The sequence below is a fragment of the Cariama cristata genome, unplaced genomic scaffold, assembly GCF_000690535.1.
Source record: "Cariama cristata isolate BGI_N322 unplaced genomic scaffold, ASM69053v1 scaffold11771, whole genome shotgun sequence".
NCBI classification, from domain to species: Eukaryota; Metazoa; Chordata; class Aves; order Cariamiformes; family Cariamidae; genus Cariama; species Cariama cristata.
The window spans coordinates 81749-96166 of NW_009598851.1; the positions used below are offsets into that span (position 1 = coordinate 81749).

The following is a 14418-nucleotide window of genomic DNA, read 5'->3' on the forward strand; positions in this document are numbered from 1 at the left end:
CTTGCTAGCTCTTCTTCATGTATCATTCTTCTCTGCTTTATTTTCAAATGCTCTTATTTATTTAAATTGTCTTTATTCCTCTGGGTAAGTGTTCAAGTACTGAACTCATAAAACACAAGAGTGATCCTAACCTCAAATACCTGAAGCTTGACCTTCCTTTGTAGTAACGTAAGCTAAAATCGTCCTCCTCTCAAAGGAAGGAAAAAAGCATCCACACTTACTAGGCAGGCTCTGCTTTCATCAACATCTGTCTTAATACAACTCTTCCAGATAATTAAACTATCTAACATATTGATGGTTTCATCATAAACTGCTTCATCTGTACAACTAAATACTTAATTTTTATCTTCCACAAAGTCACGTCCACACATCTCTGGCTGAAGAATACTCTAAGGTAAGACAGCACACGCAGATGTTTCTCCAGCTGCTTGGTCTGTCTTACTCTTTTTCCTTGGCTTGTGCTACTGGTCCTTGCTGGAAGCAGCACACTGACTCAGATAAAACTTTGCATGACCCAGTATGGCTATTCTCGGGTTATGTTCTTGTCCTGATTTTCCTGCTGCTATAATGAAGTCTCCAACTAGCCTCTAAATAAATTCTTCCACCTTTAAATCGCTTCTTCCATCTCTCCATTAACATTTAAAACATCAGCATATCCCAAGAGTTGATACAGATAATCTGAAGTTCTGCCATAGCCCAAATCTTGCTGTATTCAATAAACTCCACGAAGAAAAAAAACAGAAACAGTAAATCACTTTCATAAAAGCCCTGTATAGATGGCAGGAAAAAACCTGCCATGCAACCATGCAAGTTTTTTAATCATATTACTATTTTTTAATACAAGGATTTTAGATTCTTTCATTGTAAAGTATTTTCAGAAAGATGAGTCTAATTTTCCAGGATGCTGCTATTCCCTGAATAATAGCAACTGCTGATTTCTTGTCCAACTGAAGTCATTGGGAAATTTAATCTCTAAAATTGATGTTAACGTAAAGAGTTATGAAGCCCTCTATCTCCTATTAAGTCTAATTTTTGTCACATGCAACTAAGTTGATGTGACTCAGTCTGTTCTTTAGATTTGAGAGATGCAACAGTGCTGCTGGTTTCAAAAGCAAAACAAAAAATGGTTAAATAACTCAAACCAACATTCCTTGCACAAGACTTTGCATTCATATGCCAAACAGAACGGTCTGAATTAGTGAATATAAAAAAATAATAATCCCACAAACAAAAAAAACCCACAACCCAAACCACTTCTTTCTTTGAACCAGTCTACTGCTATAATACCAATTTAGCTAATTGAAACTACAGAATTTTGTGGGAAAATTCAGTGTGGAGAAAATTTGAATATTAAGACTAAAAATTTGTGAAGAGTAACTAACTGCTGATTGATGACACTTGAAACAACATTAAATAAGTGAATTTCCATTTTTATCTTCATGAAGTTTTAACCCTGCATCAAAGCATAACAAATTGTCCGTGCTTCATCTGTCTCTTGCCAGCTATATTTCGTATTTCTTTAAGAGCAGGACATGTGCAGCCCCTGGATAGAAGGAGATACTGTTCTTCTCTTGCGATGCAAAACACTTGCATATGGTCAGGGAACAATTTCAGGATAAATCAGTAGGAGTGACAAAGTAACAGCAATAAGTGGGAAGACTGCAGTGAGGAGAAGAGAAGGTACCAGCCAGACCTCAGATGAGAAGATGGGGGAATGGAGGGAGATCTTCTTAGGGACTCACAGCAGACCAGGCAGAATTTCTCTGACTGAGTTACAGTGTGACCAAAACCAGTCACGACAGGAAGGATCCACCTGCGTGGACATGATAGGCCAGGAGAGGTTTTTTATTTTATTCTACGCAGTTGTTCGATTGCTTGTACAAAGTACCACCAAAAATGTAAATAATCTTGATGAACAAAGCAGTTTCCAGCCAGAAATTGCTCCTCAATGATATGTGCAGCTGGCAACTTCTACGAAAAGCTTTATCTTGGACAGTACAACCCATTTCCTGATCAAGGCAGCAAATGGAGGCAGCATGCACATTCAAATAGTCATGTAGTTCCTCCTCTTCATATATAAGCAGCAAATGAGGGAGAAGTCACTGAAACCTCCTTTCTCCTAATTTGTGCCCCAAAGCTGCCAAAGGCAATGCAAAATGCTCTCCAAAAAGAAAGGACTGTATAGTGAATGGGACAGATAAGGGAAGCAAGATTTTTTGTACTCTTCTGTATCCCAATCTCAAGCTAGACACTGTCAGCGTTTAGTTAAAAATCCACACAACAGCTCTAGGAAGTAGGTTAGCATCTTCAACATTTCGGAACTGTCCAAGAAAAGGCACAGAGAAGTTAAACAAAAATACACTTCTTCTTTTAATAATTTTAATTTACCTGATCCCGTATGTTCTAAAAATAAGTAACCGTTGGCTTGCCAAAGTGAATATCAGGAAGATCAAACTGAGAACGTACAAGATAATGACCCGACTGATGTGCAGATTCTTTCATTTGAAAAAGAAATAAACCTTAATAGTAATTACATCTGCTCAATGATTAACTGCAGCTGTCCAGTGAATTGTTCTCCATATGAACACTATGTAAGGGTATGCACACTCTTATTAGAGTACAGATTTTCCCAGTGCACAAATGTGAAAGATTTCTGGAAACTAATGAGTGCAGAAATGTGACTGATAGCTTTAGACATACTGTTGCTATTCTACTGCACTAATAACCACTAGATTCTAGGTCTATGCACATCACACAGCCTTTGAAATCCAGCATCAATCACATTAACTGATTCTCACAAGATAAAAACAAAAACTGAAGTCTAACATCTGCTTTCCTTGGCAAACCAATCTGAACGTTCATGCATTTGGAGTTTTTTTTAATCATCGTAACTAACCTACAACCAGATGAATTAAAGGTGCTCCCTTGTTTTCTGGGCAAGTTGTGCTTAAGATCCCTGTAACTTCTCCTTACTTTAAAGTACTCAAAGGAAGATGTTAAAGAATTAGAGGAATCGAGAGGACTGTGTGCAGATACAGGGCTGTGATCTTGTTGGGATCATGGAACCAAGATAGGACACCTGACATGTCTGGAGTGCTGCAATGGGGGGATATAGGCTCTTTAGGAAGGACAGGTGGGGAAGATGAGAAGACGGAGTTGCCCTCTATGTGAGGGAACAGCAGGATTGGCTGCCGAGGGATGGATGAGCAGCCAGCTGGGAGCTTATGGGTAAGGACTACAGAGCAGACCAGTATGGGTGACAATGTAGTAGCTGTCTGCTATAGGCTGCCAAACCAGGAAGAACAAGTGGATGAGGCCTTCTACAGACAGCTAGAAGTAGCCTTGTGTTTTCAAGCCCTGGTCATTGTGGGGGACTTCCAACTACCCTGCTATCTGCTGGAGGACTAACACAGCACAGCATAAGCAATGTCCTGGAGAACATTGATGGCAACTTCCTGACAAAAGACAGAGAAGACAACAAGGAGAGGTGCTCTGCTGGACCTCATACAACAAGGGGCTTGTCAACATTGCAGATGTGAAGGTCAAAGGGAGTCTTGGCTGCAGTGACCACGAGATGTTGGAGTTCAGGATCCTGAGAAGAGGGAGCAGCGCAAAAAGCAAGATCACAACCCTGGACTTCATGAGAGCAGATTCTCGCCACTTCCTGGATCTGCTTTGTAGAGTCCTGCAGGATAAGGCCCTGGAGGGAATGGGGTCCAAGAAAGCTGGCTGATATTCAAGGACCACTTCCTCCAAGCCTAAGAGCAATCCAACCCAACAAGACAGAAGTCAGGCAAACATGCCAGGAGGCCTGCATGGATGAACAAGGAGTTTGTGGCAAAACTCAAACATAGAAGGGGAGTATACAGAAAGTGGAAGCAGGGACAGGTAACCTGGGAGGAAAACAGAGATACTGTCCAAGCATGCAGAGATGCAGTCAGGGAAGCCAAAGCCCACCTGGAGATGAATCTGGCTGAGGTAAGGCTGAGGTACTGAATGTTGTCTTCATCTCAGTCTTTACTAGTAAGGCCCATGGCTAGGAATAACACAGGCCCAAGCCTTCTTTCCAAAAAAATGCCCAGAAGCTTACCTTCTTGGACTCTGCTCAGTATAAAGCTCAAGTGTACAGAACATGTTATCTAAATTGTATACAAAAGCTGTTCAAAGTTTCAATGTTATTTCCAATCCAAGTAAAATTCATGTTTATAATATTTAACCCTTTATTTGCAATAATAGTCTTAAAAACTAATTTGAGTAATTTACATCAAAATTTTGATGGCTTACACAAGACCACCTACAACAATAAAAGCTAAGAATGTAGCTACACCCACAAATCTATGCAAACAAGAATTAACTCGGTGCAGACTGATGGAAATAAAAATTCTGCATAGCTTCATGAGGATGTGCCAATCACTGGAAGGATCAAAGAATTATTAAAAAATAAAGGGCAGGCTGGCAGGAATCTCAAGTGATCATCTGTCCCTCTCCCAGGCCCAGGCAAAATATTACATACATGATGGCAGATCCACTATTTGCAAGTGCTGAATATTAACGCATCCTTAATGTTAGAAAGTAGTTTTCAACGTTTAAGCTCATATTTGACTCTACTAATGAACTAATGGAGAAAAGTATACCTTTCAGACATCAGCTATCAATAGCTTCCATTTTCCAAAACTAAGTATTTCTGTAGACATCTCTTGAAGGCTACAGCAAATTTTTGCCCTGGCCTTTCCAATTTCCTCTCTGCACACTCTTGCTTCAGTATGTTTCTCCTTGCTTTTCATTCAGTAAAGAACTCCTAATTTGCCCAAGCTGGTGAGCTATTACATTTTCTATCCATTCTGTGTTAGGTTGATTCCTACTTCCGGAGTTATTGTTTCTCCGAAGAACCACCAGGTCTCCATAACTCCTTTTTCTACTTAGGGCTCATTTCCACGTGATCTCTCTCTATGAATTCTAAATTTAAAGTGAACCTTGAGCTTTACTAATGTTTGGAGGTCTTTGCTTAACTCTTGACTCTTAACACGTGTTTTGCTTAAGACATTCAGGCTTACTGCAACTGCATAGAATTAGACAAACTGAAGACTGGAAGCTTTCATAAACATCAGGACTCAAAACACACTCTTTTACATAGGTGTCTTTACTCTAGTCTTAAGAGACCCAGCTAAGACTGCTGTCTACGAGACTAGACATTTCTACAAAAACACAGGCATGAAAAGAGAAAGCAGACCATGTCCCTATTTGCATGGCTTACAAATACTGCTTACAACTACCACTACAAGTCAAACCAGTATGTTGAAATTACTAATCGCAAGTACAGCCTATTGAATAAAACATTTCTGAATTAATTACAGCTTAATTCTGAATTTCTCAATTATTCTGAGTAGATGGAATACATACTGCAGGAATTCCAACCCTAAAGCAGCAGGTCAAAAAAAACATTTGATCCTCTGAGAAGGATACCTCACAGTCTTCCCAAATACTTTAAGTTCCTTGGCAACTGCCAAAAGTCAAAAAGTTTCACAAACATAAAGGTTTGCCTAGTTACAAATTTTGATACACTTCCAGAAGTCCCTACATAAAGCTCTAGATAAGCTCTTCCTTTCAGCTGATCAGCTAAAAACTCTAGATCTTAAAACAAAAGAAGGCAGAAATATTTCATAATTCAAGAAGGCCAGTATAAGATTTCTGCACTTTCTTATGGATTACAAACTCAACTCTCCCCCCCTCTCCCCCATGCCAGTTTGGATTATGGAGTGAAGTAGAAACTGCACTCATAAAGGAAACCATAGAAAAGATTTTTCTTTGTCTTATTCAAGTCAATGCATTTACTTATGATGCAGAACTACTCCTTGAAGAATATAATCAGTTCTGTAAGAGTTACAAGAACAGTGGTATTCCTCCTAGATAACTCTTGAAAAGAATTCTTCTGTAAAACATGTAAACCATAAGATTATTTTATCCTCATGCACATTCATATTCCTATGTAAACTGAGCCAGTTATCACACTGGGGATGAAAAGCCATGTTTTCACGTAATGGAAAGGTCTGAAGTTAAACACAACACATTTGCATGTGCTGTCAAAAAACACTCCTTGTCAATTGCAGCATTTTGAAAACCAGGCTATGTTTGGACAAGCACTCCATGCTGAACTCTTTTTGAATGATTTTTCTATAAATTAACATTTGGCTTGCAACAGATGAAGGGACTATGTAACTCTGAAACATAACTGAAATATACCTTCGAGATTCATTACATTTGGAACTACCACATAAGCTTTAAGTCTGAAAAATTCCAACTTTCCTGTTCCAAGATTCGACAGTATATGAACACCGAAATTAAAAAAGAAAAAAAATCAGGCAATTAACTTAGTCAGCTCCTGACTAATGTGACTGAACAAGTGAAACTAAATTACTGAATTCCATTTTCATATGATATTTGCCTTATACTGCTGGAAAAAAAATCTAAATTTTATTGAGTTTTGTACAGACTCCCTCTTTTTAGTAGGGATTTTTGTTTTGGTTTTATATCAAAGAGGAAGATAAATTCTCTACTGTGTGATGGAAATGCAGTGCAAACAGTTTCAAACACTGCCAGATCACTGTCTTTTCAAGTAAGCCTTCAGAGAAACAGTACCTTAACAAACAGTCTCATAACATAAATTTCTACAGTTCAATGAGCCTTAGCATCAGCTTTGCAAGTCCCGTCTCACATTGATAAAAAGGAAACTGAAAGCATGCATCCAACAACCCCTGAAAGTCACAGAACTTTGCTCAGGAGGTGCATGACAACTACGCGTTGAACACCTAGCATTAAGCGTTTTAGAGGTACAACATCAAACACCACTGCCTCCCTTTTTGTACACCTTTATCACCCTACACTATCTCTTCTGAATGTTTTGTTATTTTTAACTAGCAACAGATAGTTCAGCATTTCAGTCATACAGTAAATTTGATTAAGTATTAAATGAAGACTTCGCACAACCCTGATTCACAAGTCATAAAAGCAAAGCCCAAGACAAATACGAGAGATCAAACATCACTGAACTGTTATGGTACAACTGATTTTTTTTTTTTAAGAACGTCATACTCTGACAGCACCAGTCTCTCCCTAGTGCAGTACCAATTGCAGTAGTAGTTCCTAGTAGCTGCTCAAAGCTGGCAAAAAAAACAAAACAAACACAACAAAAAAAAAAACCAAAAATAAACCACAAAACACACATGTATCTCCTGCCTCATAGGTATGGAAAAGAAAACCCCCCTACAACTATGCACAAGATTGTTAGCAACACTGGATTAAAAACCAGGTCATCGTTTGAGCTCTTTCAGAATCAACCCTCCATTATTTTTTTGCCCAGTTCACTACAGAGATGGCAGTAGCCTTATACACTACAGCCAGTCTATACCCTCACGACCAGGGTTATAATCATTTTGGACTGAGAAAGCACTTAATTCTCTCTGTCGGAATAACCCTTTCTTCTTAACTCTTCAGGAGGTTCAGGAGTTTTGTGACACGAGGGCTGCACAGGTAATTTGATGATGGCAATCTCCTCCTTCCCACACAGATGCAGCAGATCACAGGTCTAAGTGCTTGCATGTATACAGGTGTATTGACTGCTTTTCAGAGCAGAAAAGATTGGACACAATCATTCCACACCCTGTGACAACCTTCACTGTAACCAATTGTCATCCAAACCCAGATTCAATTGGCTGAAACCCTTTACAGGGAAAGTTGACAGTAACAGCTCTAGAGGGACTTCACTCATTTCCCTGTCCTAGGTTTCCTGTAAGGTCATGATTTTAAAGTGAAATAATATGCTGGAAAAGATACACTAAAAACCACCAAAACCCAAAACCACACACACCCCACCACACAGTTTGCAGTGGCAATGTGTACCTAGAGAGCTTGCCAACTAAGGCAGACTAACAGAGCTGATCACGTACAATATGGCTTTGTTGGAGGGTTGTTCGTGAAAAATAGGCAATAAAAATGGATAACTTATTACCATGATAGCTTACAAATCAAACACAGCGAACCAACTGCCATAAACCAAAGGAATGATAAACGCGGAATGAAGAAATTTCTTGATTTCAAACCAACAGCGAGCTGTTCTCCAGAATGTTTTCAGAAGAATACAGTATAAAGCTTATCACAACTTGTACAGCAAACTGACAGGAAGCTGTTGGTGTAGCGTGAAAAGAAATGAAGCAATACATAAATACGTAGGTAAGTAGCAAGTCTCAATATTTACAATACTATTGGTTCCTGGAGTCCAGCTTCGTCTCAGATGTGCTCTGTGATATTGGATAAGTCACCTAGATCTCCCCATAGGCACATTTAGATAAAGATATTTGCTCTCAAAGCACTTTAATCTCCACATATGAAACATTATATGAACTGTAAATGTTGATATTTACAGCTTACAGCCTTCTAATGATGGCTGAAATGAGCATTCCACTTTTATCATCTGATAGAATCTACTCAAAAGCAGTCTTGATGCATGTTTTGACAATGTGTGAATGTATAGCACAACTCATTGTGTGTTATCTGGCTGTGAAGTATGACCAAAAAAATCCAACGAAAAGCTCACAGTAAAATAAACAAAACCCCCACAAAAAGCCAAAAACAATCACCCTCCCCCAACCCAAAACCAAACAACCCACCCCCAAAAACTTACTTGCAAAAGCGTTCCATGAATATTATTCTGTCGTATGCAAGGACTGGTAGGGTCTGGAAGCCCCTCCAGCAAGGACAGCACTGTATGTGGTACTTCATTTACCATAACAAATGGAACCAGGGCCCGACCTGACATCTCACGTGAACGGTACACAGGAGAGTGCCCACACCTAGAGAAAGGAGAAATACCTATTTTTTTGTCATCCAGCTGCAATCCACTGCTGTGGCTAAAACAAAACAAAGGATAATGCAATGAAAACTAAAATATATTTCTCACAAATCAAATGTACAGTCTTTCTTCTCAGTAGTGAGAGAGTATTTGCCCAGAAACGTAAGTCATACTAGAGTCATGTTGGAGGCTTTTTTCCCTTCAGAAGTTCCTATGTTTACAAAAAGTGGAAAAAAGAAAAAAGAAAAGACGCAATTACGCCACGAAACAAGTAAGTATATGGTCCTGTTCCATCTTTCTTGATGTTTATGTTACTTACTATACAGCAGTCACATTCAAATGTATTATGACTGATTTAAAACTATCAAACTCCATGTTCTTAATTAGATGTTTCCATAAGAACACAACATGGTGTCTACTGGAATTTTAGGCCATATCTCCCACTAGTTTTTAGAACATATTTAAAGGTAGGAAGTAAAAGACACATTGGAAAATAATTTTCTATTATTTATAATTACTATCTAAAAATAAATACTTTTTATTTATTAAAAATTAACTGATAAGACTCAAGACCATATATAAAACACAGGGCAAAAAGAACCTTTTGTCTTTTAATGTTATTAAGGTTTTAACTGTCTGTGGATTTATGAATATATATAGAATTAACTATTCAGCTATATTAACACATTAACTAGCTGCATACTACTTCAGTAGCATGTATACTGAGTTGAAGTGAATAAAGATCTTTTATCAACTAAAAGTAGGTTAGGCTAAGTCTTCCAAAGCCAGTAATCCTTGCACGTGTCCATTTTTGTAAGGCAGGTACAATTCAGGCACCCGCAGTCTCAGACAACTGAGAAAGTAACCACAGGGCTTAGACATAACTTGAGTGATGTAAAATGCAGTATGGCAGATGTTATGCTCTGATACCTCCCAGCTGATTGAGATGACCCAGAGAGATGGCCTCCCTCCTCCTACCCTCTCATCCTTTTCCTGAATTGCTTCTTACCTACTTTCAGCTTACAAAATTACACATAGTTGAGATTATTCCCTGCCAAAATGGACAAACCACTTTTGAACTCTCCCAAACAAGCCCTGCAGGGTCATGCCTACTTATTTAAAAAATGAAATGAAATTAAAAGGTATTCTAAGGTTTCAAGTATCTCTAGCAAATTTAAATCAATATTCAAAGTAGTTGTTTATTTTAGTTCACATCAAAGAAATAAAGAAAACAGTTCCCATCTCGAACCAGCAACTGAATAGGGTTTTGAATACAAGACACTAATTAGACCTAATTGAAATAGCGTAACAGTTCTGACATTTTAGTCACGTTAGGCCACAGTATGCCTGAAAAACACAGATCTCTTTCAGAGGAAGTAAAGAGCTAGGCTACCCCTGAACGACAGGCTTTTGTGGGAATTTTCATCCTCACAGTATGGCAGCATGTGGTATCCTCCACCTCCCCATGTCTTGCATCATAGGGAATGATTTTTAGAAAGATCATCTTTGTGCTTCCTTTTGAAAGACTGGCTGCCCTTCACTACACGATGCAAAAGCAGAGCAGACACAAGTGGAGGCTCTTCCATATGGAAAAGCCGCACTGCTGTATTGACAAGGCACAAGAAGACAGACAGCTTAGCTCTTAATAAAAAATTTTTTTTAAAAAAATTTTAATTCTACTGCATAGTAAACTTAAACCTGAGAAGTGATTTGTTTGCAACCATACCTTTATTTCTGCTAAACCATGTTTTCTTAACCAAGAGATTCTCACATGTAGATGCTCTTTCCATACACAAGCAACACTGATACTGTAATGAATGTCTGGTTTTTAATTATCTATAACTGTATACTCAAGAATGTTCTTTATTTTGTTCATGACCTTTTACAAATCCCAAGGAATCTGACATATCTTCAGAAGAAGAGTGGAAAATGGGTAAAATGCTAGGGTTTCCTCTAACTTGTGCAAGGGTACTTTCCAAGGCTACATGCTTCAGAGGGGGTTTTCCCCTTAACACAATGCAATGAATTAGAATGGAATTCTGTGGGCTTTTTCCCAGTAATCAAATAAATGGAGTTGAGGACAATTTTTAGATGACCTGACTTTAACTTTGCTGTCTTACAAAAACTGACATTAAAGACTTATAACACATGCACATACATATATAGAGATACAGTACTTTACATATCAAATTTTGTTCCATGCTGTAATTTTATCAAATCTATTATGGAAATAGAAGTGACCACTCTGTATTTAGAAAGAAGAAAATAATTTCATATTACAGGCAAAATTGTCTTATCTGCCTAAAGTCTGAGTCCAGAGATTGCCACTCCAGCATTTATACTGAATATACGTAAGGCAAAAGTGCAATTTTCAAAACTACAGACAAGTCAAATCTTCACCTCTCCTCATGCCCCAAATTGTTTTTCTCTAGAAGAGCCTCAGCAGCTGAGTGTTACCCCACACAGAAGCCTAACTGGGACCCTCAAATTAGGTTCTGCTTTGTACTTTGAGGATCCTAAACCAGGAGGCAACCCTCCTCCTCCCCCTGAGCAAACACACAGGTGCCCAGCCAGTGGAAAACTGGCTCAGGATGCAGGGGACCTGGTTCTGCAACTTTCTGTGCCTGAGGGAAATGCAAACCCACAGCTACTACTTGCCCAAAGGACAACACAGCCACCAACCTGCCACTGTACTACGCACCTGCTGTACATTAATGCAAATTTCTCACACTACAGATTGCTACATAGGGCACAGTGTAGTCACAGGAACTGACACCTTAGTGGAAATCCTTGTAAGGGCACTCCTGTGAACTCATTACTAAGGATCACAAGGTTCAAGAACAATAAAGTATCTGCTTTATAGGAACACATGTGGAAACACAAGCAAGGTATTTCACATTGGAAAACAGCTTCCCAAATCTGAGAGAGGTTAACATTCCTACTGCTGCTGCTTTTTTTTTTTTTCCCATATCTCCCAATAATCAAAGAAAATTGGTATCCCCCCCTACCCCTGCAAGAAACAGTACTGATAACATTTCAAAAACACTCCTCCTTTTACATACACATGCAAGATATCATGCCAAGTCACCACTAGTGACCTCTCCCTGAACTTCTGCATACCCTGCATACACTTATGTGTCCATCTCTCATGTTTTGAAGGCACTTGGCTTTGTTCCTGAATTATGCAAGAAGTTTGCCAGAAGAATGTCAAAATATAAACTACTTTTTCCATAACCTGTAACTGCATCCTAGATTAAGAACAGGCAGTTTCAATTTTTACTGGATCCCAGTTAGATATAATCTCTTACTTGCAAATAAAGCTAAACAGGATCAACTCTCAAAAAGTGAAAGGAAGAGTAAATGCAAATAGAACAACTGAGGAACACAAAACAACAGTCTAACTCAATGTAGCAATTTTTTGTTTATTGTTATATCAGCCTCCAAGATCAACTATACACCTTAACCCTGAGTCCACCACCTGTATTCTCAAATATTTACTTTATCTAGGATTTAGCAACACCTATGGGAAGCAATCTCACAAGCCGTAACAAGAAAAATCATTACACGGTTACAGCAATTGCTGTAACTGAGCTTGTACCTGCAGCAAAACCTAGCAGCTTAAGGAAAGAAGTATCTAAAGGCTATTAAACTATTCCGGTTACTCCTCCTCCAGCAGTTTTAATACACTGCCATCCCTGAGCTAAGTTTCTCTTCTGTGGTGGCAGTTGCCTTGCCAGGACATTGGCAAAAAGGAACAGGACCTCCAACCCTGGCTACTTCACCATCCAGACTCTGAGCTTCACCTGCCAACATGACTAAAATCTGTCGCAAGCTGCCTCTTCTCAGGCAAGTACAAGCAACGGAGTCTTGTATCCATTCGGGCAGCAAGCATGTGTATGCAAACTTGTATTTACAACTGTTTCATTTTCTTTGATTTAAAAAACACTTGGGGGGGGAAGTGTTTTCAGCATGTGACACTTTCTTCACATGCAGATCATCTAGAAATAGACCTTAAAATCCAAGAAATATCTAAAATGTTGTCGTATGTAAAAACATACAGTATGCCAATCTGATTTTATTATATCTCAGGGTAGCAACAAGCAATGAAACTTGCAAAATCCTCATGTGATACACTTCTACTAAATCCTGAGGGCTATTAACAACTGTTGAAGTAGTATTCCACATTGAACTTGGCACTGTTTATCTAGGTGCATGAGGTATTGGATGTAAACGTGTTTACTTCAAACAGTCTGTGATCAAGAACAAAAAGTCAATAAATCTGAGAAGGTTTCAGTTTGTGTAACTGTAGATTCAATGCATTTCCACAGCTCCGTTCCAGTTTTAGCACTTAGATCCTGAACAACCCTCCTAACTGACATAATTTATGACCAACTCTCGTAAGGCACAAAGATTCCATACTCCTCTGCACACATCAAAGTATCTAATTTATTACTCTGGCTACAAACAACAGAACACTACGTGTAAATAAAAATATCTTAAAACTTTTTTGGGGGAGGGAAAAAAAAAGAACCACAGGTGTTTCCTATGTGCTTATTTTTCTCCCTTTCTTATTACTCTCCCTCAACAGACCTTACATTACACAAATTAACAAACCAAATCAGGATTACCCTTTACATGAAGGTCATAGAAACGAATAGAATTAATTTGAAAAATCACACTTGTAGCTGAAAATATGTCCATTATATCAAGTAATACCTACAGTTGTTAGAAGAAGGATTAACAAGGAGAAAAATAGCTATTTCCAGGTTTACTGGATGTTGTCACAGCACTCTGTACGTTTCTAATTATGTCCTGCTTATTAACAATACAGTTCCTGCAGTCCTATAGACAGTATTGCAGCACCACAGTTTTGTTTTCAGCTGAAATACATTCAGATCCATTGCCTTCACAAAATGTTGGAAGGGGGAATTGGGAACAGCAACCATGAAAACAACTGAAACAACAGGAGAACAGGCTGACCAACAAGGAAGGGAACACTCTGCAGAACCTAAGTCTGATCTTGTAAGTCAAACCAAGTATCCTGCCACCATCACAAAAGAGTTTGGGAGAAGAGGGCAGCATGAAGCAGGAAAGGCACACTTGCAATTCAAACAAACCAACTCTGCCTGCTAGTTAAAGGATTTTAACAGCCTCTAGGGTGTGTAAAAATAAAATTGATTAAAAACAATTGAATAAATAAAAATCAAATAGATAGTATCCTTTAAACCCTGGACCTAGTTACGCCACAAGGTCCTAACAAATACACTGGAAAGAAAAAATTGTAGTAAGGCTTCTGTCTGATTCTATATAGACATGGAGTATCCTTTAAACCCTGGACCTAGTTACGCCATAAGGTCCTAACAAATACACTGGAAAAAAAATTGTAGTAAGGCTTCTGTCTGATTCTATATAGACATGGTAAGTTGTATGAGAAAGAGGTTTTCTCCTTCCTCCACCATGCAGCTATATATAGCTCAAGTCATGTTATCAGTTCTAAAGCAAGATTTAAAACCATGAAATTACATTAAGGGAAAACATGGATGGGGATCACAGAGAAAGGTATTTAGCAACAG

General features: G+C 38.5%; 1 protein-coding gene across 1 annotated transcript in view; it reads right to left on the reverse strand.

Moving 5' to 3' along the window:
• The window catches only part of THADA (thyroid adenoma associated), a 161053-nt gene that overhangs the window by 80434 nt on the left and 66201 nt on the right, over nucleotides 1–14418 (reverse strand). The window contains exon 28 of the mRNA XM_009709470.1: nucleotides 8678–8846. Within this exon, the coding sequence (XP_009707772.1) occupies nucleotides 8678–8846 (169 nt within the window). The remainder of the gene's footprint in view (nucleotides 1–8677; nucleotides 8847–14418) is intronic.